The sequence below is a fragment of the Triturus cristatus genome, chromosome 2_2 (assembly GCF_964204655.1).
Source record: "Triturus cristatus chromosome 2_2, aTriCri1.1, whole genome shotgun sequence".
In the NCBI taxonomy this organism is placed as follows: Eukaryota; Metazoa; Chordata; class Amphibia; order Caudata; family Salamandridae; genus Triturus; species Triturus cristatus.
In genome coordinates, this window is record NC_140582.1 from 967,814,875 (window position 1) to 967,842,788 (window position 27,914).

General features: G+C 41.6%; 1 protein-coding gene across 2 annotated transcripts in view; it reads right to left on the reverse strand.

Moving 5' to 3' along the window:
• The window catches only part of LOC146863010 (ADP-ribosyl cyclase/cyclic ADP-ribose hydrolase 1-like), a 515,922-nt gene extending 489,312 nt beyond the window's left edge, over positions 1 to 26,610 (reverse strand). For both annotated transcript variants that reach the window (XM_085642394.1, XM_085642393.1), the window contains exon 1: positions 26,276 to 26,610. In XM_085642394.1, coding sequence (XP_085498520.1) covers positions 26,276 to 26,505 — 230 coding nt within the window. In that variant the 5' untranslated portion in view covers positions 26,506 to 26,610. The remainder of the gene's footprint in view (positions 1 to 26,275) is intronic.
• Positions 26,611 to 27,914: the final 1,304 nt, after the last annotated feature.

Genomic DNA, 27,914 nt, shown 5'->3' on the forward strand with positions numbered 1-27,914 from the left:
GAGAATAGATGCTGAGATTATGATTGCGATTATTGCCACACGCAATAACTCAGCAGTACCGAAAAGATTTACACTTGAGTACTCCTACAAGTTAGATGCATGCAACGTTCATTTGCTCAGATTCCTGGAGTGGGGGATAGAGTAATACCAAATAAGGATCGCAGGTTAGGTTTAATTCTAGCAGCATACAAGGGGATAGGTTCTGCACATGCAGGAGTTACAGAGACTGTTTCTCTATTGAAACAGCACTACTGGTGGCCAGGACTAAGAACGCAGACTAATGACTATCAGCCTCATGCATCAAGCCACAATCCAGTCGGTAAAATACCGAATCGCTAATAACACCCGTTAGCGAGTAAAAAAAACCGAATCCCAATGCATCAACCAAAACTGTGACCAAATAACGAATCGCTAAATGAAATCCGGTAAAATACCGAATCGCAATTAACCAACATGCAAAAATACAGAATCGCTAAATACTGATTAGCATTCACCGAAATCACTAATAGCTCCCGGCAAGTGCCAATGGCTAATAACGAATCGCTACCCAATGCAACAACAGTCGCAAATACCGAAAATCCCAAAAATCGCTTATTAGCATGAGCTAAATAAGGGGAATCAGAACCTGGAGGTAAAGTTAAAAAAAAAAAAACAGTGAATAAAAAAAAATGATTCCACAGGTGCAACTGATTGTGGTAATCACCAACCCCTTAAATGTGGCCAAGGAGACCCTGTTGGCAACCACAAAATGGCAGCCCTCTACGTGCTTGCAAGGAGGATGCGTATCAATGCGGCAGGACAGTGCAGGAGAAGGGTCCAGGAGAGAGTTTTCAGACTGCGCATCACCTTGCTCGGCCAGAATGAGGACGAGGTGTACGAGAAGTATCGACTCAATCGTGCCATGATCATGCGCCTCATTGCAGACCTGGAACCATTACTGCAGCACCAGACACACCGGACCAATGCAATCCCTGCGCACGTCCAGGTCCTATGCAGCCTGCACCTACTGGCCTCAGGAAGTTTCCAAGGGGTAATTGCGGTAGCCGGAGGCGTATCGCAAAGCACACTCTCACGCTTCTTCCAGAAATTCCTAGATGCCATGCTGACAATGCTACACTCCCACATCAGCTTCCCCACAACCCCACAGCAGTTGGACCGCAACAAACAGGCTTTCTACCAGGTGGCACAATTCCCCTATGTAATTGGATGCATCGACTGTACGCATATCGCCATATGTCCACCGGCAGCAAATGAGTACATATTCCGTAACCGCAAGTCATACCACTCAATCAACGTGCAGGTTGTGTGCGATGCCAATCACATCATAACGGACCTAGTGGCACAATTCCCAGGGAGCACACACGACTCCTACATATTCCGCAACAGTGGAATCCACAGGCGTCTACTCAATGGAGAATTTGGAGAGGGACTCCTGCTTGGTACGTACAAATCCCGCTTCCCAACATGAACACCACACATGTATGAACTACACCATTGCTAAGTCTTTGCTTCTATCTTCTAGGTGACAGTGCTTACGCCCTGCGTGATTTCATACTCACCCCATACATCAATCCAGCAACCCCACACGAGCAACGCTACAACGCAGCACACATTAGCACCAGGAATGTCATAGAGAGGACATTTGGGATACTGAAGAGTCGCTTTAGAATCCTACACAAGACTGGCGGCGCCATGCTATACAAACCAAAAACCTGCTGCCGGATTATTGCCGTATGTGCAATGCTGCACAACATTGCGACCAGAAGGGGGATACCCATAGAGGTGGACAGGAATGGGGACCACCGGGATGACCAACCACCCGCCCAACACCGACAGGCACACGTCCCTAACACAGCAGAGGGCCATAGGAGGCAGACATACATCATGCAACATCATTTCTGAATCAGGTGAGAATGATACATACCTAATTTGTTGGGGGTGCAACTGTTTAATGCACAGTAGCACTGCGGTATGTGCAACATAACAAGCAATGGAAATAATGCACCACATGTAAGAAGTTAAAACAAATGTGCGTTAAAGTCACGCCTGTGCAGACTCAGGAAGGGGAGGACCATGGTTGCCCCACCACGGTCAGGTAGGCCTGTAATTCTGTCTAGTGGCGCTTGCCACGTACACCAAGTCTCCGCTCAGGTGTCTCCGACGCCTCACCACACCCTGTCCCTGTGGAGGCCCGCGAACTGCGTCGCCTGGTGCTGGCCTCTGCCGCTGACACACTGCTGACACTCGAGGCAGCCTCACTGCCATCTTCCCCTCCCAATGCACCAGCACTGAATGTGCCGCTCTGTAGGTGTTCGACAGCAGCGGTCATCTGCCCTAGTGCCTTTGCTACATCCCCGCAAAAGTGCCCAAGGTCCACCTGCAAGGACACAGAGCGGTGTGCCAACACTGCGGTGCTGTTGCTGAGACGTGTGATGGCCTTTGTAGAGGCCGCGGACCGCAACAACTGCTGATGGTGCCTCCTTCTCTCGCACTCATGGCCCTCCCTCACGGCACGGGTGAGCTCTTGGATGTCCTCCCTGAGGTGCCCATTGCCCTCTGCCACCACAGTGGACATGTCCCTAACTGCCGCGCTCATGGCACGGATTTCACGAGCAAGGCACACGATATTAGAGCTAATTGTTGCCATGTGTCGTCCCTGCAGGCGCTGTACACGTAGCATCCTCTCCTCGATGGCAGAAGTGTGTGGGAGATCAAGGTCGCCTGAGGAGACAAACCTTGGCCGAGCCCTGCGCTGCTGTTGGGGTCTGGCGCGTCCAGGTGGTGCAGCAGGTGGTGTGATGGTGCGCAGACTTTGTCCCAATTGTGTGGAGGGTGTTTCCATCACCTGCAAGGGCGCTACTTGGGACCTGCGCCTCTGCGCTTTAGTGGCTGTTGTTGCTGCAGCTGGTGTGGATGGTGCAGGTGCTGGTGTGGCTGGTGCTGGTGGTGCTGGTGGTGCTGGTGGTGCTGGTGCTGGTGGTGGTGGGGTGGCAGGTGGAGGTGATGGATGCGCATCCTGCGCTGTCTCCATGTCGGAATCCACCGGTGTCTCAGATATGATCAGCTGGCTGCTGTCGTCCGATTCCCCAGGAGATGCATCTGTGTGTGAAGCAGTGCATGGTTAGTGGGATAGTTACACCTCCGTAGTGTTGTACACGTACATGTCCCTCTGTGATCCACTAAATAAACAGTCTATATCCATGTTCAACTGATGTGGTGATCCGTAATTGTATTTACGCCTGTACATGCACACTGGGCTGACTAGACTACAACTCCCATGATGCACTAGTGTTAAGAGTGAAACTGTGTGGCCCAATGCTGCATACACACTCAGGTCCTGCTGGGGGCATGGGAATGGATTTACCCTATGCTGGGTATGGGCACAGGCAGCATGCATCTTACCTTGGGCACTTGTGGCTGCGCCGGACGTGTCCATCTGGGTCACTCCCACGACGGCTTCCCGCTCGATCGTCCCTTCCACCAGGTCCTCCAGGGCAGTGTTGGATTGTACTGTTGAAGGCCCGCCTCCGGTCCTGCTCGCCTCTCGGAGCCTCTCCGCAATCCTCTCCTTGGCACGCTTCCGCAGGTCGTACCACCTTTTCTTGAGGTCGTCGATGCTGCGGGGCATTACACCAACTGCATTCACCCTCTCCCGGATGCGCAGCCATATGCGCCGCTTCTCCTGCTCAGGCACCTTGAGGGACAGCTTACCGAAGAGGCAGTCGTGCTTGCTGCTGACTCCCTCTATAAGGTACTCCAGCTCCCTGTCAGAGAACTTGCGCTAGCGCTTGCGTGCTGACTCAGCGCTGGATGGCACTTCCTTCTCCATGATGAATAAGTTTTGCGAATTTCCCAGTCGGTGTGGCTTCACTCTGCACAGGCAGTCTTCACTCACAGCTCCTGTTTGCTCCTCTGTCGAAGCAATGAGGGTGGGGCTGCAGTATTTCCTGGTTGGTGATGTCATCTGCACGTTCCCGGTGCGACGCGGTCAATTGCGATTTCGCTAATACCGAATTCGCTAATAGCAAATTCGGTATTACCGAACTCGCAAATAGCTATTCGGAGTTTGCATGCCCCGCTATTGATTATTCAGTAAATACAGCGATTTTTAAGGAATCGCTAATATTTACCGAATCTGTTGATGCATGCTCAAAAGCGATTCCTTAATAACGATTCCTTATTTCTCGCTATTAAGGAATCGCTTTTGGTTTGGTTGATGCATGTGCCCCTAAGTCTTGAAATGCGACATCTGCCAGTAGATGAAAGGCTTCACCGTAAAATGTCCAGTGCAGACAACATTGCCAATATCAGACAAATGACTAGCATGTGTTTATTTGGACCACTGCGGCCCCTTAAAAAAGTGATAGGGCTTAGAATTATATCATGGTTGCAGTGGATTCCTGCTCTAGATTTCTATGGATGTGGCCCCAGTGCTCGGCTGACGCTTGAACTGTTATAAAAGATTTAAAAGTCTTTTTAGGGACATATACCATAGGCACATTATATTCTGACCGTGGCCCCGCGTTTAGTTCTCTGGCTTACAAGGAAGCCATTGGAGTTTTGGGTGTAGCATTGTGGTACTCCTCTCCGTACCATCCTGAGGGAAATTTGGTTGTGGAGAGGAAAAACCAGGACTTAGAGCAATCTTTAGCAGCAAGAGTATTTGGCTCGGGTTGAAGTTGGTAAAACATCTGTAGGGAGTTCAAAAGGCATTGAATAACCAGCCAAAAAGTTCTCTAGGGGTATGACTCCTTATGAGGTCCTGTTTGGGACGAGAATGTGGGTACCTGATCTTGATTGTGAAGGCACAGTGGCGGATGAAAAACCTTTTGACATCCATAAATGTTTGGCTGTTTTACAGGATCTAAAAGAATCCAGGGCACTACAAAGTAACGTCCAGGTGAAACGGATTGCCACTGGGGAAATCAAGTCTGTCACGGCAAGACCTGTCTGGATCCCTAAAGTCAGGGACCTGGTCAGAGAAAAGATAGCGGGGAAAAAAGAATTTGGGCCATCATACAGAAAGCCTCTCCCTGGCCTGGCAGTTGAAGGAATGAGAACAGTACTTCTGCCGCCTTTTGCCGATAAAAAGCAGAAAAGATTTGTCTCAATAGACCTAACCAAACCACCATATGTGGCTGATACTGAGTAGTAGGCTGCGTGGACTCCGGAGTAACAGATACGCTCCTCTTGCAACTTTACAAAAAGTTCAAACAAAAAGACTCATCACATTTGAAGAGTCACCTGCAGGGAATGATGGACTATGCAACAATGCCATGAAACTCGTTCCTCTTGAAACTGAGGTTCAAAATCAGAACTCAAATTAAAGATAAATTTCATTTGGACCAAACACAGATATCTACGTCAACATGCCCCAACAAGAGCAAGCTACAGTTTCCTCAAGACCGGCGGAATTTCCGAAAATTGACCAAACTGCATCAGGCTATTTCATTGATTTTGATAAGTTTTCATTGGATCCAAGTGAACCTGAAATGATGCCAGCCCAAAAAACTCATCTACAGCGATTTAAAGACTTTCTGAACTTTCTGAAAAAAACATACCTATTATCATCCTGGGTAGAACTCTGGGTAATTACCGGGATACTGTTCTTTCTCTTCTGTATAGATTTAGTAACTGTCTTTAGTATGCTTATAAATGGAACTTATCTTCGTAAAAGCTCTGCAGCACAAACAGTGAATGTCATTCTGAAACCGCATCTATCATCACATCCTGAAAAAAGAGACCTATCATCAGTGAACATTACAACAGTTCCTATACCTGATGGTATAGTGTGGGACAAGGTTGATTACAATATATTTGGCCCGACTGAACTTTTAAAAATACCACATTTATTTAAAATTTCATTGAGTGATATAATTACCTCAAGTACATTTTCCGATGATTGGGATTATGAAACTGTAAATAACATTTTGTCTTATTTAGACAAATCTGCTGCTTTTTCTAATAATGAAATGTTGGAAGACACATCAGACTTTGAAACAATGTATTGCTATCAACATTATGGTCATCATTTTCTACATCAATCTGCTAATGCTAGAAATGTGTTCACATATCACCAATGGGAACATTGCCCAAATCCACTGAGAAGCAGTTCAAAAACATTTGCACAAAAGTTTCCATATTTTTCAGGGTTTAACACGTCTGACCCAGCCTCATATTATAATAAGGTTGCACCAACACCAGCACAGAAAAATATATTGACAAACACCCAACAGATTTACTTTACTTCTTTTATTGCCCATTTGTCTGAACAAGGTTTAGACTTATGGAAAGACATCATAGACTTAAAATCTGTCTGGGGTACTAGAGACTGGCAGGTCCAGGGAACATAGGCACTATTTAAAGCATGCCTTATTCCTCAGAAAATAATGTTTTTGAATGAAACAGTGCAACAAACGACTTGCCTTGGATTAGCCAAGAACAAAGATTTGAATACACCTCGGATGCCCACATCATCACACACTGAGGGTAACATAACATCACAAGAAGGGATTATGCTAGATGAGATCATGCAATATAATTGATCAGACCCCGATTGGAAGGGATGGTTGATTTGGCCCACAGACAGTCAGGAAAGATTCATGGGTAAAACCAAAGGATTTGGTATGAACAGGCCAGATCCATGCTATGTGCAAAGACAACACCCAGTGGTAGTGACATCATACAGTGTTGGGACGTTATGCCTCAATTGGCTGAAGACCTCAACACGTACACATATGAAACAACATGTATCCTTACTTACAGAGGATGTGGACCTACGGGATGTTTTATTAGGTCCTAGGAGCCAGGTTTCGATTATGCTTTCTATAATGAGATTTTAAAAATATCACAACAAGAGGCTGCGGAAAGATTATGAGAAATAGACCGTATAAACCTAGAGAAGGCTCTAGCAGTGGTCAACAATGGGTTAACAACACTAACCTCCAGGATATATTCACTGGGCAATATTGTATCTTCTGCCATTGATGTACTAGAACAGGATTTGTCCATATTACAACATGGACAATCACAATTGCGTTCTATTATGTTCTTAAGCTGGACGTTGCAATCTTTGCACGCAGGCTATGTGCCCTGGCGTTTCATAAACAGCATGTCTCTGTTTTCTTCGTACAATTTGACAGAAAAACAGATAGAAATGGCACAGAGGGGAGCAAAGTATACAATGCTGCATATTAAAAAACTGGACAGATTAGCATTTACAATGGTGGAGTTACCATCCACAGAATGGCTAATCCACGGCCACATCACTTTTCCGGTCGCAACTTTTCATTTCCAATATTGTCTTGAACAAATGCAGGCAGGCAGATATGAAGAAATGGATAGAGAATTCATCAAGGAATCTTGGGAATTACCGTACAGATTTCAATGCAGGAGAGGGGAAAAATAAGTGTTTCTTAGTGGTACAAACTGCGAGAATACATTAAGTGGATCCCTCATATGCCAGGATATAATGCTTCATGGGGCCTGTAACGGTTCGGTAGTGAACTTATCCTGTCACTTGAGGGGTGCCCCTGCTGCCGTGATCACTGCAGTGTTCAGGCTACTTTCGAATGGTAGTTACTTGATGCTGAACAATCAAGGCTGCTGTGGGATGCTTCCAGGCATCGCATATCTGGTAACCGTGAGCTCCAGGGTTACTTACTTGTTGTATGCAAGTATTGTTTCCGCCAACACATACAGTCAGGGAGGCGCCGTTATAGCCTTCACTAAATGTTTCATTAATACAGTTTGAAGCTTTGAGCAGAATGAAAGCCATGCTTGTACAGAAATCCTTTCCCTTCACCTCTGCTCGAGAAACTTTTGACCTTCAAGTCGCAAGGTCTTCGGCAGAGATACAGGCTCTCATACGTACAAAGTGCCCCTTCCATTTCGCAGAAATGGTGAATCGTATCTTTAACATGTCTGATACGACAGACATTGTCCATCTATTTAAGAGCTGAACTACTAAGCATCTTTCAGACGGTCCTCGGAGTGATACCAAACTTTATACACTCTGTATTTGGAAGCATATTTGTAGGGCTGCCGCTGATCCTGTTTCTAATAGCAGAGATCCTTATTGTCATTTTTCTGCTATGCAATGGACGTCCCAGTAATCAAGGAGATAGAAACAGTACTACTGGAGCAAAAATAACGTGATCGCATAGTACAACATTTGGCATACCTCGTCTAAGATAACTAAGTGCATCTTGGTTCTGTCATTTAGACCAGTCTGGATGGACTCCATCTTTACTGTCCTCCGATGCCTGTTTTGCGGAAAAGAATGCATGTTAGATCTCTGTCTGACACTCCCATCATGTGTGCAACCGGACATTGATGCTTTACTGGACCCGAAAACAGCCCATGTTCTGCAGTGTCCCCAGCGTGTTCCGATGTTGATGGCTGCATTCCTAGAGCCACCACAGGCAGTATCAGCTCCTGTTGGTATGGACATCGCCTCCTCCTTGTACGCTGGGTGTCAGACCCAGGCTTTGAATGGCGTACAAGCTGCCCCTTCACTGGCTGTGGACAGTACAAAAGATCATCTTTGCTCAATTGACATAATCTGCGAGGTGTTCAGGGACCGTCGTCTGCGGAGGCAGGCAACGAGAATGTTTCATCTACCAGCCAGGACACATAAACATTTGACTCATTTGACCTGTCGTGTGCTGGGAGAAATTCGACCTTTTATTTTGAGAAACAAACTGAAAATTGGAAATCCATACAAATGGACATTCTTTTGAGCATGCATGGCTTTCAAATGCTTATAGTAATTCGAACTATACCTTCGACATATTAGGGCTATTGCTTGAGTGACAATTTCCTTTAAAAAAAACTTTTAGAAGATATTTTAAAACTTCTAAACATTGTTTTTACAACAAAAAGAAACAAATGTTTTTTCACTATTGGCGTACCAGTATCTAGTCTGCCTAGTAGTACGTTTAGAATTTAACTATGTCGTCCAGTCGGAAGAGGAGTGGGTGTTATATTCCATATAAGTACCATAATATAGGCCCAGGTAACTTAATTACCCTTCACCTATATTCTTTCCTACATTACTGTAACGGTTTTACAGGGACTGACCTTTTACCTAGATACGACACTGCATTCAGAATGCGGGTTTTCCCTATTTTTTTGAAATCTCATACATTATGCATGAGGATTTTTGGAAGCACAGCAGGACGACCATCTCCTGTATAATATCTATGTATAAAGTTCATGCCCGACATCATCCTTAGGCCGACACAGTAATACAGCGAGGTAGGACCCCTGGGGAGACCTAGGGGTATATATACATCACATCTTGCTAAGATAGGACAAAGGAGACCGAGACTTCCCGGCCGACACACTGACCAGAGCCGCTGAGGTTCCTGCATGCAGACACCCCAGCTCGCAGTGGTCTAACATCCCTGGCGGGGTGTCCAACTCAGGACCAGGACGGGGTTCCATAGTCTCTCACTTCAGGTAATGTGGTTGACACCTATACACATACTAGGTACATTTAGGTACATCTAGTTAGGGAAGCATCGTAAGAGTACGCATCTTTTTTATCATGTGTTTTATATACTCATATATATTCATGATCATAGTAAGATGGTAGAGCTATACCATCCCTTAACCTTATTAATACTGCTAATCATTTATATCTTATACTGACTAACGGTTGTTGCAGCTCATCTATTCTACACAAGAATAACAACTGTTCAATAAATACTTATTGAAATCGCCCAGCCTGTTTATTCTGAGCATATCTCTGAGACAGACTAAGTAAGCACGAGGGACTGAGCAAAAAGTAGTATATTGTTTCCACGGTCCTGAGGGATCAAGGTTGTCATGTTCGATGGTTGCTAAGAACTAGTCTCTCCTTGATAAGAGGAGACTCTAGTGGCACTGTGAGCTAGTTGGTACAAAAGGCCAACATACCCGATGGGGGTGTTCAGAATCAGTCTTGCACCAATCCTACAGAGTATGTCGTCTAAATGCGCAGATCTTGTATAAATATTATACAAACTATACAACACTTTCCCACAGAACAAGTCCAGTGTGCCCTAAGAAGTTGCCCATATGGTATGCTCCACTTTAGAGCCTTGGGATAGCTACTATCTGTATGAACAATAGAGTTTGCCACTGTTGTTTATGCTTGTACCCTTGTTTGGAGTTCACTGTTTCCAACATATAGACTAACATCTAGGAATTCTGTAGAATCTTTACTTTGGAGTTCCAGAAATATAATGTTGAACTCATTGGTGTTAAGAGCCTCTAAATACTGTTGAAGAGTCACCCTATCTCCATCCCACAGAATAAAGTAATCAATGATTATTCTCATCCACATAATGACATGTTCCATAAAGTTGTCATTTGTCTCTGCCAAGGTGACCTCCTTCTTCCACCACCCAATAAACATATATTCACATGTGGGGGCAAATGAGGTCCTCCTGGCTGTACATTTTCTCTGTAATTGCAACTTGACCATTTGTGTATGCTCTAAAAAGTCAAGCGGTCTTGTTTTAAAGGTGTAGTAGCATTCTGTAAGAAAGCCCATGATCATGATTGCTAGATGTTTATAAAGAAACAACACCAAGAGTATAAATTAAATAGCTTGATTACCAAGGGATGTGATACATTTTCCACTGGTAAAATGTTGTGTCTTATATAAAGGATGTTAGATTAGTAACACAAGGAAAAAGGACAACATTTGAAACTAAGGTGTATTTGCCAAAGAGCCCCTACCAAACTAACAATATGTCTTCCAGGACCACGGTGCAGGCCTAATGAACCTTCAGTAGGAAGTATCAGGTTGAAATGTTAGCATTAGTCATTTTCAAATAACTGAATTCTTCCTGTTGCAATATGCCAGCCTCCATCTAATTCTAGAGCATACTATTGTATTCCTTTTTAGTAGCTTTCAAGGGATTTCTTTTCAACACCTAGTAATGTTCAGTTTTACTGAGCTTTTTATAGGCTTCAGTAAGATATGTTGTTTTGTCTAAGATGATTATCTTTCCTCCCTTTTCTAAATGTTTGATCACCAGAGATTCATTGTTTCTTGGGGCGTTAATGTCCATCCAATCTTTACTTGTGAAGTTGCCTCTATGCCAGCGTTTTTATTTCTGAGTCTGTTAATATCCTCTACTACCAACTCATAGAATACATCTATGGTATTACTTGGGGCTAATTGAGGGCAGTATTTACTATTCAATTTACATCCCCTTGGGACGCTAATATCTATTGTGACATCCATCCTTACAGTAGGACCAGTTTCATCTTTGGTGATCTGTTCCCCATATATCCCATATTTTATTTGCTCAGCTCATCTATAAACCTCAGATCAGGAATATACATAATAGTAAAACCAGAAGCTGCTTCTTGCATATGTGATCTATTCTGCCTGATTCATCTTGTACCAAAATATTTATTGAATCTTAATTTTCTTGTAAATTTGTATAGTTCAGTACATAAATTGGTATAGTCAGGGCTGGCAGTAGGACACATTTTCAAGCAATAACTGAGCAACTTTTTATGATTGGGAGATAGCCTCAGAGATGAGATTTAATTACCAACGTGCTTTTAGCCATTGGACATTTTGTGATACTCACACCATCCTTCATTTCTTCAACAGCCTTTTCTGCTTCCTCTGTTCCTTCTCGACCAATATTTTCGCTGGGCCGATTTCCCCATCCTCCTCTTGCTCCCTGCCACATAGTCATATTAAAGAGATACATTTAAAAAAAAAAACTTCTGAGCAGGTGCCTCATTAGCGGAAGAGCTGACTTCAGAGCTCTGATCAGTTTTACTATTTATTCCTGAGGGTAATTGATCAATCTTATCCTTCATCCAAAAGCCATCAAACTGTTTCACAAACCTTTAAACCCGACCATATTGATGTTTGAGTTTGTCACATGTAAAGGTCCTTGATTTCCTTTCACGAATGTCATTATAATTTCTCTCCAATCTCTTCCATTTTCAGCAGTAGGTCTTTGACCACCTCATCATCCTATGGGGCTCAAGTTCTTTTGTTAATTCATCAATATTTGCTGTCTGAGAGTTCATCTTCCATTTACCATGCTTTACCAGGGTGCCCATTAATTTAATTGAACATTTCTCAACATCAGTGCACCACTCCTTCATTAAATCAAGGCCAATTAAATCATGTGATGGCATTTTCATAATTCGTAGGTCCTGTGGTATTCTGCTGCATTTTCTATATTTCGTCAGGGAGGTCACCACTGCTTGCATTCCACTGTTCATGCTTTTTCCAATTTCTTTATGATCTGTGCATATGATCTTGTCAATGAGTTTGCACCTCCAGGATTACTTAATATAGGGTTGATCGAAAAACCTTGCTTTGTAGCTAGCTCCCATTTGCCATGTGTACTTGCCATTATCATATATCTCACTTTCAATGCCTCAAAAAGGACTAATCAAATCTCCAATAGAAGATGCATTAAACTATCATTTTACAACTTCCAAATAATTACGTGCCATATAATTATACTAATTCATATGGCCCCTTCTTAATATTGTTCCAGGACCCATATTTCTGAGCAGGCTATTGCCCCATTGGAATTAATATTAGAAATTCTAGATCCAATGGAACAATATGCTTATAAACAATATTTAGAACATAATTTATGAGTCAGGCGATATTTTTGCAAACAATATTTTGACACTCAGCCAAGAGAATGATTTATTGATTGTCCTGAACATATTTTATTTCAAAATTCACCCTAAATCTCTTTTATATCATAGATACTTCTCCCAAAGCAGCTGCTTTCTGAGGAGGGCATTAGGCATTTTGTAACTCTTGCAAGGTCTTATGTCTTGATTCGTTAAGTGTCTTCTCACGAAACAAGTACAAGATACAATTTTTAAATGTATAATATTGTTCTCCAGAACTTTCTGTTAATGGAAGAGGTGCTTCCTGGGGCTTTATAAAGTGAACACTGCATAAACTAAATATATGTTTTAGAACATAACTGCAATGAGAAGAATACATACATTTAATTACAACAATTGCATCCATGTAGGTGTGTAGAAGAGCATGGGAGGAAGAAGAGGAAATGGATGAACGGGCGTGAAGACCTTTTACCCCTGGCAGAGGTCTGACTCCACTTAACATCCCTGGTGCAGTTTTTCCTCTTAATTTATGGGGGTAGATAGACACATTGCTCCTTCCCTTCAGGGGTGAATAAAAGGCAATAGGCAGAAGGGTTTTAGTTAAATTGCATCACCAAGGGCATGAATATAAGCAGAAGGTGCACCATTGGAAAGCAGATACTCTCCTCTGTCCAAGGATAGCCCTTTAAAAAAGACATGAAGGTTACCAGCTTGGTTTTGCTGATGTGCGGCCCTATCTTGAATACAATGCTTAATTTGAGCCAGTGGTTTCCGATGCTCAGCACCAGCACTAAATTGTCAACACAGACACTTATTACAGGCGCTGTTTCTCCAATTTTGAGATGAGTCCAAAAACAGGTGTTTAGTAATTCAACATACATTAAAAATAACTAATACCTGGTGCTCAACTGTCCTTATAGCTTTGGGTGGCCTACAATAGTCTGAATTGTCACACTAGTAGGAGTGTGATGGTTAGTATTTGTGCTCGTAATGTCACTGGCAATGCTAGCAGGGGCAATGGGTGGTGCAAGATGCAGTGGTCACCTAATAAAGGCACTGGCACTTATTTTTTGCAAATTAAGCACTGCCTGAATACCCATGAAGTATTTTTGGACTTGACGCACACAACAATATTTTGTTTACACCAAAGTCTGCTGCAGGTATGATTATGACACATACACTGTGGTCTGTAAGAGTGTGCTGTCACTACAGTCCGCTCATCAAATTGGCCTAGACTAAAAGTAAAGGCATCCCTGATTTTAAGCTGCAGGATAAACGTTTCTTGTTACCGTTGGTGGCCTAGTGACTTACTAGTCTTGGGTGCTTAAACAGTCTTATTAGACGTTAGCATATGGAACCTTTGCCGTATCCAATATAAATGGATACTGCATATGTGCGCGGTGCTGTATATGCATAGCAGGATGTATCAAAGCAAATATATAATGGATGGCTATGGGCACAGTTGAATCCGGATAGGGTGTGAGAGGACTTACAATGGCAGCTATTTAGAAGCTCAGATGTGGCCCTTTGTCATGCCCTGTTCTTTATTCCTTTTGTGTTGTTGTCAGCATCAGGTTGATAGGTTATGTGAGAGGGCTGAATATTGTAATCTCCTTAAAAGTAAATGGATATCCTTTTGCCACGCCCTACTCTTTTGTTCCTTTAAGCTGTTACCCCCCCCTCCCCATTCAGGTTTATACATGGTGTTGAACGTCTCCAAACAGTGGCCTTTTTAGAAGTGCAGGTGTTGCTCTTTTGTTGCTTTCAGGAGTTACGCCCATCAGATTGACAGGTGGTATGGGCTGACTGGAGACAGTGGTATCTTTAGAAGTGCAGGAATGGCCATTTGACTTGTCCTGCCATTTTGTTCCTTTCAGGTGTTACCCCATAGGTTGACATATGGTGTGGGAGGACTAGTGACAGTAATTTCTTTAGAAGGGCAGATATTGCCTTTTGTCATGTCCTGTTCTTTTATTCCCAAAGAGGTGCTAGTTGGAAATGGCCTTCTTTTTATAGTGTATCCCCAGATGTTTGCCTTGACTGTTTTTGCTGGCTGCAGAACTCTGCTAACTGCTTTCTCCCTTCCTTCAGAATGAAATTGGCATACATCTGATGGACATATTTATCTTACCTGTTCGTCCTTGGTATATGGTACACAAGCGTCCTAGCTCCTGCAGTTTAAATGTCACTAGTGAACTGCAGTACCCATTGCATGATCCATTACAGTAATAGTGCAAACCTGACTGCAGGCCTGCCATTTGTAGCCTGACTGTGCGGGTTACAACTGCAAATCCGACCTGTCAAAATAACTCCTTTTGACAGGCCTAAACCCTCCTTTTAAATATTAATTGCTCATCCCTAAGTAGGCCTTACTGCCCACAAGGCATGAGATTTAAAAACAGAATATGTAGAAGTTTAATGTGAAACATGTCCCTGCATTGAAAAGGCCATAAATTACATGTTCACTGTAGCAAGATTAGCTGATCCATGGCAAAGCATTGGACTACAATATTAAATTTAATATTGCTATCACCAGCTAGGAAAGAGCCACAAAGTTTATGTTTGGACTTATTGAGATATTTATTACAAGGCCAATTAATTTGGAAAGGGTGCTTTTCGAAAAGTTAAATTGTTTCTGTCTAAAGCTTCTAGAGTCCCATTTATATGACCTGCAATTGCCACCCAGCAGCTGAATAGTTCCTTTGGTGAGATGTGAACTTGTTCCCAGAGCTAAGAAAATGGTATTGGGTGTGGGGAGGTGTTCAGTTCCTCAGGCAGGATGACCAACTGGGGATGTGCCCAGGAACTTAATTAACTTCAAAGTGGCCTACCATGTCACAGGCAGATGCAACTAACTCATGGGCCTTGTCCCTCTAGTCAGCCAGGCAACAATCCCAAAGGGAGAGGAGCTGGCCCCAATACTGGTTTTGAGTGGCCACTAGGAGGAGGCGCTCATTTTCCTGAACACATCTCTAAGATGGACACATAAGAAGGAAAGTTCTGCCATCTTTGTTTTGGGGAGAGAGGGGCACAGTAGGATTGTTTCCAGTAGAGAACATGGTAAATGTTGTAAAAATTGCACTCCCACCCACAGGTTGGTGGCAGGTATAAATGTGGCATCAAACACACAAATGATGATGGGAGGAATGCTTGCAATACGTCTAACCACTGGCAAACACTTGGGGTAGCAGTCCAGCCCATCAGGAATGGGCTAAACTGCAACTGGTGTGCAATCTGTGGAGGCATCTGAAAAGAACAAGACCTGGTGTCAGCACATCTTCAGCCAGGCAGCTGTGAGAGGAGACTACCTTCAATGGACTAAAGAGAGCAGATCAGAGATCTCAAGATGACATTGCCAGGGGCGTGGTCTGGCCACGACTGAAGATGCAGCATTCTGGAGGTCATAAAGTCAACGAGGAGCAGATGAGCCGGTTTTCTTCAGTATGAGTGACTTGGTTCCTGAGGAATGTAAACTGACACCGGAGCTCTGTGCTGAGAGGAACCCTGGACAACACTATTTCTAAACTGAAGCTTATTTCTGCCGACAACAATGCCTAAATAACTGTGCTCACTGATGTGAGACTTAAAGGAAACTACATGAATCTTTTCAGAGGATATGTGGATGCTTTTATTTTGGCGGGAACACTTCAGCCTCTGACAGAAGCCAGCTGCACCTGCTCTGATCTGTGGAAAGGCACCAACATTTCAGCCTCTGACAGAAGCCAGCTGCCCCTGCTCAAGGCCCTTGGAATGTGCAATGCAATTCTGAAGGAAGAGAAAAAAGCTGACTGGATTTTGAAAACAGAGTTTTGCTAATTCTGGAGGAAGAAAAAAGCTGACTGGATTTGAAATACAGAGTTTTGAAAGAGAAACACGGACTCCAGCTGACTTCAATTAAGGTAAAGTTCACTGGGAGTTCATATACTCGCTCTCTAAAATAATTACCTCAAGAAGCTGAGAGGGGCTCCAGCTGTAGTTATGCATGTGAAGTTTGCATTCTTCTGAGGAATTACATGTGGCTGTTTTGTGGTGCTGAGTTACGTAATTAAATTGAACAAAGGCTTTACCCTTTCATGAGGAAAATGTGTATAATCTGTGCACGGGCTGAAACAGTGTACACCAGGGCTTGTCCTTTTTTGCTGTGAAGGGTCTGATATGTCGACAGGAGTTCCTTGATGAGAGAGATGGTGGTGTCTTTTATCAAAATGAACAATCCCAGCTGAAATATAATTGACATTGGAGAAGTTTATGCGCTGTTTTGGAAAAGTGTCCTCTTCATCTTTAACTAAATTACAATAAGGATTTGTAATTGAACAAAGGCTCTACCCTTTCATGAGGAAAATGTGAATAATATCCGCACAGGCTGAAACATTGTACACCAGGGCTTGTCCTTTTTTGCTGTGAAGGGTCTGATATGTCGACAGGAGTTCCTTGATGAGAGAGATGGTGGTGTCTTTTATCAAAGTGAACAATCCCAGATGAAATATAATTGACATTGGAGAAGTTTATGCGCTGTTTTGGAAAAGTGTCCTCTCCAGCTTTAACTAATTTACAATAAGGATTTGTGAAGTTTATGTGGTGTTGGGAAGTCTGCCCTATGAGACTGAGCTGTAGTGTTGTTCAGCACACAGTTAAACTGTTTAAATGCACCAACTGTCTTTAAGGTAATTCTCTGGATATATGTGCAGGACGCAACTTTGTATAATAAGCCTTGCTTTTTAACTTATGTGCTGAAAGACTCTAGTCCTGTCAGCCAGCCTACAAACTTGAGCCTGGAGTTCCACAGCTTCCCGATCGCAACGTTCCACTGGTCACACCTGAGCTTCCTGGCTTTTCCTCATGCGCCTTGGTCTGTCCACCACACACGCTTATTAGCTGACAGCTGTGAAGTGATTTGAGGACACAAATTAAACCAAAATTTTCAAAAAACAACAGCTTTACAGCGGGTGAGTGCTTTGTTTGATATTAACTTCAGCACCCTGCTAATTCATTCTGGCTATTGCGAAGCGCTATTTCAGAGGGAATTTTGTTTTTGGGCGCATTAGGGCCTGCGCGTCACACACATTTGCTCATTGCCACTTGAGATATGTTTTCTTGGCCCGGTGTGGTCTGAATTTAAAAACATGGCAGCTTTGTAGCAGATAATTGCTGTATTTGCTGCTAGCTCTCATATTCTGCTTAGTTTTTTTATAACAACTGTGAAGCAACACTTCTAAGAAACTCTGAGAGACTTCAGGCTTGTGAGCCTACCTGCAACACCAAGCTCAGAGTTTGAAGGTATCCTGCGTGCAGTGTTCAATTTTTTACAATTTAACTTCCCGATCTCTCTGTAATATACCTGGGCTGTGCGCCACATAATTCTGACACTGGCAATTGTGTCATGTTTTGTTGGCCCAGTATAGTCTAAATCTTGCAGATTAGCAAATTAAAAGTGGAGCTTGTTTTACCGGATGGAGAGGAACCAATCCTTGATCGTCTACTTCATTTTATGTGACTGAGGTATATTGGAGTTCTTCTCTACATTATCTTGACACAGCTTGGACCTTTAATTTGAACTCTCTCCAGTGTGTTATAAAGAAAATACTCTAGTAAATCCTGGACATTGAGAGTCTGATAATTCAAGGAAATAAGACGCATATAACAACTTTTCTGCTTTGTGTTTCTACACTGCTATACTGACTCAACACATTGCTTTGCCATCTTTCTATAAAGCAGAAATCAAAATGTCTACTGCCAAGTATGGAGATAAACACTCTAAACAGCCTCTTTTTGTGGATGTAGTTCAGCAGTCACAAAATTCAGATGCCAACAGCTCTTCCTCTACAACAGACAATTCTCTACAAACTAACATTAAAATGCAAGGGCAAACTATGGACCGCATTCTACAAGAGATATCAGCAGTCAGTCATAGACTTGAAAGCATGGATTCCCATATTTCCTCATTAACAGCAGAAACTAAAACAATACGAGCAGACATTGCAGGATTTCACGCCAAGACAGAGGAGCTTGATCACAGGCTAATAAATGTAGAAACTCGCCTAGACTCAATACAAAACAGAGATCAAGAGCTGTTATTTCTATGAAGTAAGACGATAGATTTGGAAGATCGAAGCAGGAGGGATAATGTTCGCTTTTTCGGTTTTCCGGAAAGGATTGAAGGTTCAAATGCTAGAACATTCCTACAAAATATCCTTTAAAAAATTATGAACATCGCTTTTGACCCTCCATTGGAGATACAGTGCGCACATCAAATTGGTCCATTACACAAGGAATCTGCAACAAACTCACGTCCCCTCATTGCTTGTTTTTTAAGGCATGAGCAGACAAGGCAAATATTACTATCAGCACGTACTCATGGTCCGTTCTCATACAATGGGTATGAAATCCGTTTTACAGCTGATTTTTCCAGAGAAACTAACGAGAGACGCAAGGCCTTCCTTTCATTTAAACCTCAATTACATCAACTAGACATTAAATATGGTCTGCTTGATCCTGCTCGTTTCCGAATTTCTAAGGATGGAATATCCAAAGACTTTTATAACCCTGAGGATCTCCGTCTATTTTTAGACAATTGGAAACCGCAACAAATGGAAACTCAGCAGACCACTCCAGAACTATCACATCACAGTTCTTTTCCTCAAGCATCAAGCAATCCACGACATAATGTCAGCAGTCCTCGACAGAGAGGCAGGGATTTTGAAAGGACTATTCGTAGTCATGAGGACAAGAATGCTGCTCTTCAAAATGTATCCACCTTCACTAAGGCACAACATAGAGATAAATCCCGATCGCCATTAAATTCTACTTTGGATGCAGAATGTGGGTGATTCAGTACCTCTCTACAATTTTGATCACCATTAATCTATGCTCACACTTGCATCCTTTTAGATGATTAATCATCCTTAATGAACTCATAACATACAAGAAACGAAGATGATACCTCGCCTGTGGACAGATGAGTATTAAAATCTACTTAAGACGCAGAATGTGGATGATTTAATGTTTAAATATACTTTTGTTCAGATTTAGCTTTGTCTGCACACCCATTTTCTTTTAGGTGTTAGATCAAATTTAAAGAACTCATGATACAAATGGGGAACAGAAGGTATATCGTCATCAGTTTGTTTAATAATACAGTTATTGTACTGTTCTTTATTGTTATTGCTCTTCCTATCTTTTTTCTCCATTTTTTTTTCATCACATTTATTATATTAATTATATTGCCTTTAAACATTTGGTCTATCCCTCTCACTGTTTTACACATATTTGATTGACATTCTTGGTACTTATTAATTTACTTTAGGATTGTGACTGTTACAACTCTTCATGCTGACTATCTCAATCTCTTAATTCCTCACATATTACCTATTTATCTACAAGGTTACAACACCCTCTTCCCTTATTTCATCTTTATTTTATTTTTTATTTTCAATTCAATATTCTAATGGTTCAATAATATGTCTCACAATTATACTATGAAGTTATATTCTTTAATAATACTTTGATATGTCTTCATATGAATTATAATAATTTTCCTGCTTCTACATTTTACATTCGATACGTGAGACTTATGATTAATGATAGGTCTATATTGTTTAGTTCTTCTCTTTTATTGATTCCGTAATGTTAGTAATACTGTTTTTAAATCCAAATTTACTGTTATACCTTTTCCCATACATATAGTATATATTCTCTGAATGTATTAATGCTTTTTAAGATTGTTATTATTATACTTTTCAATCAAATAATTAATTTTAATCGTTAGTAGTGTTACTTTTTTATCTCTATGTATTATTTATTTATTTATTTTTTATAAGCATAGTAATCCTCCTTAATTCAAGAGATCATCCATAGCTTTTAATGTTACAATATTACAATATATTGTTATATTTCTTATTCATAATAAGAATATCTGTTATTATATACATTTTAAGGACATATTTGGATCTATATTTGTCAACCACTGTTTCACTCTCCTAATGGGGCCCCTCCTCGTGGCAGCAGTCCATTAGTGTTTGGACCCGTGGTTAAAAGTTCTGAGGTCCCTTGTGCCATTTTTTATATTTGGCACTCTTTCCTCCCTACCTCTCCCTTTGTCATTTATACTACATACTATTCTTTCTGTTGAACACACCACTAGTTATCTCCACACATATATTCTCTCATCATCAAACAGCATTACCCATGTGGTTCATTTATTATTTACCTGATCTTTGTTACGGTCCAAGGTCCTTTCTCTTTTTTTTTTTTTTTTTTCTTCTTCTCTCTTTATCCCTCTTTTTATCCCCTTACCTCTCTTTTCTTTTTCTTCTCCTTTCTTTCCCCTCTTCTATTTTCCTTTCCCTCCTTTTTCTTGTTTTTTCCTTTCTTCATATCTTATTTCACTCCTTTCACTTATACAGCAACATTATATCAATTTCTTAATTTACTATATCACATTCTGGCATCTTTATTAAATTCGTATCGCTAATCTTTCCTATTCTTATCTGACATGGCCACTTCACACGATCTCCGAGTAATAACATGGAATGTTCATGGATTGACACATTATATTAAAAGAAAAAAGACACTCTCTTATTTACAGTCCAAACATGTGGATATAGCTCTCCTTCAAGAAACCCACCTTGACGCTAAAGAGTCTGAAAAATTAAGAAGAGACTGGGTGGGAAAGGTTATACACAGCAGCATACAGAAGAGAACAGATCCAGATGCGACACCTACCCGCAAATGTGGAGTTGCGATTCTTATCCGTAAATCCTTACCAGTGATAGTCTTGAAATCCTGGATAGATCCAGATGGACGATATTTCTTTGCCAAACTTCGCATTGGTGAAACACATATATGTGTTGGCTCAATTTACGCTCCCACGGGGGCAAAACGATCATTTCTCCTTCAACTAAACCGCCATTTAACTGAAATAGGTGCTTCCCAGTTTCTCATCGGTGAAGATTGGAACCTAGTACGTGATCCAGTCCTTGACAAGACAGGCCCTCTAGATAAGACAAATGCGGCAGATAGAGCTCTAATGAACGATGTGGTGGCAGATAATGGTTTGGTAGACCATTGGCGACTTTCTCACCCGATGGATAAGGACTATACCTTCACTTCCCCTACGCATGGCACGCTCTCTCGTTTGGGCTACTTTTTAATCTCCCAGAATGTAGTTCAAATAACACAGGACTCTCAGATACTGGAGGCAGCGATCTCTGATCATTCTCCAGTTCTACTTTCCTTACAAACTGGTTTATCTAAGCCAGGTCGCAAACCCTGGCGTCTAAACATTCAACGTTATAGGATACCCAAAAACAAAATGTTATTACAATCCCATTTTCAAGACTTTATGTCAGTCAATCAAGGGTCCGTTGACTCCAACAGAACTCTTTGGGCGGCGGCAAAAGCTACTATACGCGGGCAGCTTATGAGAGATGCAGCGCTTAATCCAACGATCCCACATCGTAAATCACTGGAAAAAGCTCGTATGGCTTTAAATAACCTTTTTACCTCTAAGGCAGAATACGCCTTGCATAGAATGAAAGGGAGACATTATGAGCAGGGGGAAAAAGCAGGAAGATTAATAGCAGCCCAGCTACGTCAGCAGCAAGCAGCTATGGCCATACCGGCCATTAAGTCAATGAGCGGTGTTACTCTAACTAAACCCCAAGATATTGTTAACGAATTTGCCCAGTATTATCAGTCTCTTTACACTGCTGAAACTCAACTTGATAGTGACAAATTGGATTCTTTTCTTACAAACGTAAACTTACCCTGTTTGTCAGATGAAGGTAGAATCTTATTGGAAGGTGAAATTACCAGGGAAGAAATATCGCATGCAATTGCTGGATTGCCATCTCATAAGGCCCCAGGAGAGGATGGCTTTCCTGCAGAGTTTTATCGTTGGGCAGGAGTGCATGTGCTTGACTCTCTTTTACTCGCGTTCCAAGAGGCAGAGGGTGAGGCCTCCTTGGGCCTTATATCTAATAAAGCTATTATTGCTGTGTTACCTAAACCTGGCAAAGACCCTTTATTATGTAGCAGCTATCGTCCCATATCGTTATTGAATTGTGACATCAAAATTCTAGCTAGCATTCTGGCCTCTCGCTTGCGTAAGGGTATCCCATCTCTCATACATCATACCCAAGTAGGATTGGTTCCGGGGCGTTCCTCTAGGAACCATCTTCGCACTCTTGCCCACACACTATGGTATGCCAAGAATCTTCCGGATGACGCTTTGGCCGTGTCGCTTGACACGGAAAAGGCGTTTGATCGAATTGAATGGGATTATCTTTTTAAGGTGTTACAAAAATTCGGCCTGGGAGATCAATTCATAAACAAAATACGCTTGTTGTACAAAAATCCTTCGGCACAGGTAAATTGTGGGGGCTTTATCTCAGATCCATTCTCTATCAATCGAGGTACTCATCAGGGTTGCCCCCTCTCCCCGTTACTCTTTCTTCTAGCCATGGAACCGTTGGCTGCCTCCTTAAGACAATGTACTTATATTAAGGGCATTTCTCTTCCGACAGGAGAATCTAAAATGTATCTCTATGCAGATGATATACTCCTTACACTCACAGATCTCTCCATCTCTTTACCATCTGTGTTAAAAATAATAGATGACTTCTCCATTTCTGGGTACAAAATTAATTGGAACAAAAGCGAAGCACTGCCCATCTCGAATGGGACCACAATAGCGGCCATTCAAGGTTTTCCTTTTCAATGGAAATCTTCTCATCTCAAGTATTTGGGCATACTAGTGAACAAAGGCCTAGAGAGTATGGTTACGGATAATCTCAATCCTCTCATCGCTCAAATGCAATGTGATTTTGAAAAATGGAAGGCACTGGGTCTCTCAATGTGGGGAAGGGTTCAAGCTGTGAAAATGGTTACTCTTTCCCGTTTTCTTTATGTCCTCTGGATGCTTCCTATTCAAATCCCTTTAACCACGCTACGTTCAATTGATTCTAAGATAAAATCCTTTATATGGAACTCTGCCAAACCCCGTGTCTCAGCTTCAAAACTAAAGGCTCATCGCTTCTATGGAGGAATAGGTCTACCCTCAGTGGAGCATTATGCTTTGGCATTACAGCTTTCTCAAATGTCATATATGCTTTCACATTCATCGGATACACCACAGTGAGTACATCTTGAACGCCACCTTTCATTAACAAACGCAGGTCTTTCTGTTTTATACGGCTCGGAATTTCGTCCCCGAGACTCCACCACTAATCCTATTTTGTCGGCTATGCGTGCTGCTTGGCAAAGGGCACACCGCTTACTGAGCTCACATCCTCGTCTTCATAGAAAAGCCCCATTATGGAATAATTCTGCAATTCGTATTAATAGACAATCAATATCTTGGCCTATTTGGGAAACAGCAGGTGTTTCCACCTTAGATCAACTTTTTTCAAACGGAGATATTAAATCATTTGCTCAACTGCAGGAAGAATTCCATTTGCCTGATATACAAGTCTCAAAATACAACCAGTTACGACAATCCTTACGGAGGAGTCTAGGACCTCCACCATGGCTCTTGCCTGACTCACCAATTGTAACATATCTCCACACTTGGGGTAAGATGAAAGGAGCTACATCTGGCTTTTACCAAACTCTCACTTCGCATCTTTTTTCTCAACCCTTATCGCAAACTTTACGTACTAAATGGCAAACCTTATTATCAGTCTCTTATACTGATAATGAATGGTCTGACATTCTTAACAATCTCAACAAGGGTGCACGTGAAGCACGATTGAAATTTTGCTTATTCAAGATCTTACATGATTGGCACTGGTCACCAACAAAACTGCATAAAGCTGGCTTGCTTCCCCATTCAAACTGCTGGAGATGTGATAGTACGTCTTGTAACATTTCTCATATCATTTGCGGATGTCCAGTGATCCAACCCTTTTGGAATTATATAGGTAAAACCTTACATTCCACCATGCCTCTACAAACTCCACTTTCGCATGCTACCATTCTTCTGCATGATACACGTCAATCACAATCACTCTCTAAACCACAAGCCCGACTCTTACACACAGCCTTAGCTACAGCCAAAATTTGTATACTACGGCAATGGAAGTCACCTCAACCACCATCACAAGAAATATGGATGGTGGCCATGATTCAAACAGCTTCCTACGAACGTATTATATACAACATACAGGATCAATCTGATCTCTTTCTTTGAGTATGGTCACCTTTTCTAACTTTAAATACCGATGCTAATATTAATGACCCATCTACGCAGTAATTTAATTCTTATCCCTTTTCATTCTCATTCATCATTCATTATTGGTGGTTAATAAATCTTAATACATATTGTGTCTACCTATTATTTGTTGTTGTTTTTAATAGCTACTCACCAGAACACTTACATATAATTCTGTATCTTTTAATATATATATTTATACATCAAGTGAAATTATTATCCCTTATATTCATCTTTTCTCTATTCTTATTGGTTTTCTAGAGTGTCTTCTTTTCTCAGGAACATATTTATATAGCTTTATATAGCATTATGTCTTATATTTGTGTACATTTTCATTTATCGTTTTCTTTTGTGTTCCCTTCTTTACCTTCCCTTTCTTTCTCCCCCCCCCCCCCTTCCCGTAATTCCATCTTTTATGGCCTCAATATAAAGTCAAATATTTGTTTTTGCATGGATCTGTTTATGTATTTATTAAATTATATAATATGATTAATTATTCAGAAAGTTTTATTATATGCTTATATATAACAATGTTCTTATATATTTATTGTATGATAATGCAAACAGTTATTATACTATATGTATTCTTTTGTAAATTTCAATAAAAAATTGAAACACAAAAAAAGATGACATTGCCCTTTGGTTTCAGAGAGACATTAGAGACATGGGGCATAGCTAGGCACTTCAGATTTTGCCATGAGAATACTGCAGACACACGAGTGAGCATCAGCGTCTTATTGAATGACTGGTTGTGCAATAGGGAATGAGCCAACAGAATTTGCTCTTGGCCACATTACATAAATAGTATTGCATAGGGGCAGAAATTATTAACATACTTGTTAAACAAATACACAGGATATATATGAAACATTGAGTATTGACAAACTGTTATAAAAACGTAACCAACTGCTTTTTGACTATTTATGATTCATGCATAACAAGAAACACACCAAATCAATTTTTCCCTTAGCTCATTACACATTTTTCACCTTTCAAATTTAAAAAATGCAGACAACTGTGTTTGTTTCATTGGCTGCAGAATGAACGCGGTGAAAAGGATGCAGATGCAATTCGCTCCAGTTTTCTGTGGTGCACACATTTTGAAATGGGCTCAATTTCACATCTGTTCTCCATTAACGCGTATGCAAGCAGCAAGTACGGTGCAAAAGGCCATTTGCTCTATATTATGCTCCTCTCTACAATTCATGTAAACTGGCCCATAGATTCTAAAATGGCACCAGCTAAAAGCATTAACATATGTGACAGAAACTCTAGTTATTTACAGTGCTTGGAAACTGCAGACGTGTGCTCTGAGGCTCGCGATATAAAATATTCTCGTCATTGCTATGGACACACTCATCAGCGGCCATCATCATCATTTTTATCATCATAAGCACCAACATATGTGCTCTGCTCTCCTGTCGGTCTCGCGGATACTGCGATGGTACTCACCCGGCGTCAGGGTTTATCATTGTGATGTATTCGTAGCATCTGCCCAGAAAAATCTCGTACAGGTTTTCAGTGGTTCCATTTCCCTGCCAGGTTTCTGGTGTCCGAGACGTGTGGTGGTTTTTGGCGAGCAGGAAGGCGAGCACAACGACTCCAATTAAGAAAACGACGGCAGACAGCACAGCTATCATCCGGCGGTTCTGAGTGCACACCACGGCGTTCTGACAGGCCATCTTTTCGCAGCGGTGTTTTTGTGAAGAGTAAAAGAGAAGTGCGGAGTGAGCCAGGCCTGGGACCACTCTGAAGAGATTCTGCTTTCTAGTGTATCTCCTTGTCCCGCCCCCTTCTTCCGTTCTTTCCTCTTTTGTGATGTATCGTTATGACTAAGCAGCTGCTAGCTCGAAATAGTTTTGCTGCCAAGATCGAAAGCAAAGCGACAGAGCCCGTTTGTTCTGGAGAGGAGATTGTGCCTGGTCAGGAGTTGCACAGAAAATGTGCTGTAGACGTGTTTGCGCCTTACTACTGTCATTCCATCTTGGTATAAGTTGGAAAAATACATCGACATAGATGGCGTGTTACATGAAAGGAGGAATCCGATGTCACATGGAAGAATCCATTTTCTTACAAGGATTTGAAAAATCTAAAAAAGGGAGAAAATGTAATAAATATATATATTTTTTTTAAAAGGATTTGAAAAATCTAATATTCTGTACAGAGTCATGCAATTTTCAAACACATCAACCCTCCTAAGATATTGAGGAAGAAAATATAAAATGCAGAACACAATTCTATGTTTTAAACGTTCGCAAAGTTTATAAATAACATAACATACAAAACTCGGGGTTAACACAGACTGTCATGGTTTTTGTTTTAACACATAAAAATGTGACCAGCTGAGTGGCCTACCAGCTTAGAAGTCTGTAGCGCTTGCGCGGGGTCTTTACCTTCCTCAGTGAAGTTCCAGTTTGTCCTGTCTTCACAGCCTCTTTGCTATCTGTAGAGTCAGTCTGGGGTCCATGCTGGAGCTGCTGGGCCCTGTCGTGACCTAGAACTTACTGTCACAGGTCAGTAATACCAGTGTGGCCCTGCCTTCTCTCAGCAGGCCCATGCATTCAGTTTACACTTTACTTCTGTGTTTACTGCATTGCAGGACTGCAGAACCAAGTCACTTCTTGAACCTAAAGCAGTGATGCAATCCTGTCATAATGGGGTAGGGTATTTATACCACTTATAATTATCAGAACTGTCTCTGTCGTGCGTAAGCGGACAATCAACACATTAATTCATAGAATAGGATGAAATGCATCGCGGTTATTGTAAGAAATTGGGGTTATCGTTAAAGGGGTTGAGCACTCACCACAAATAATAACCACAATCCTTTGTCAGGGTGAACACCTACAGTCACTAAATGAACCTGAACTCAACCTTATGGTACAGAGGAGACAGAGGCAATGTGTAAAGTATTTATCTAGTACTCAAATAGAAATCAAGTCAAAATATAATACACAAAAATCCCAAATTAATTTTGAAAAGTAGAATGCATTTTAATAGATAAAATGACACATAACCCACAAAAAAATCCAATAATGGGAATCAGAGTTATGATTTTTTAAAGTTTAAGGTTTAAATGGCACCCAAAAAT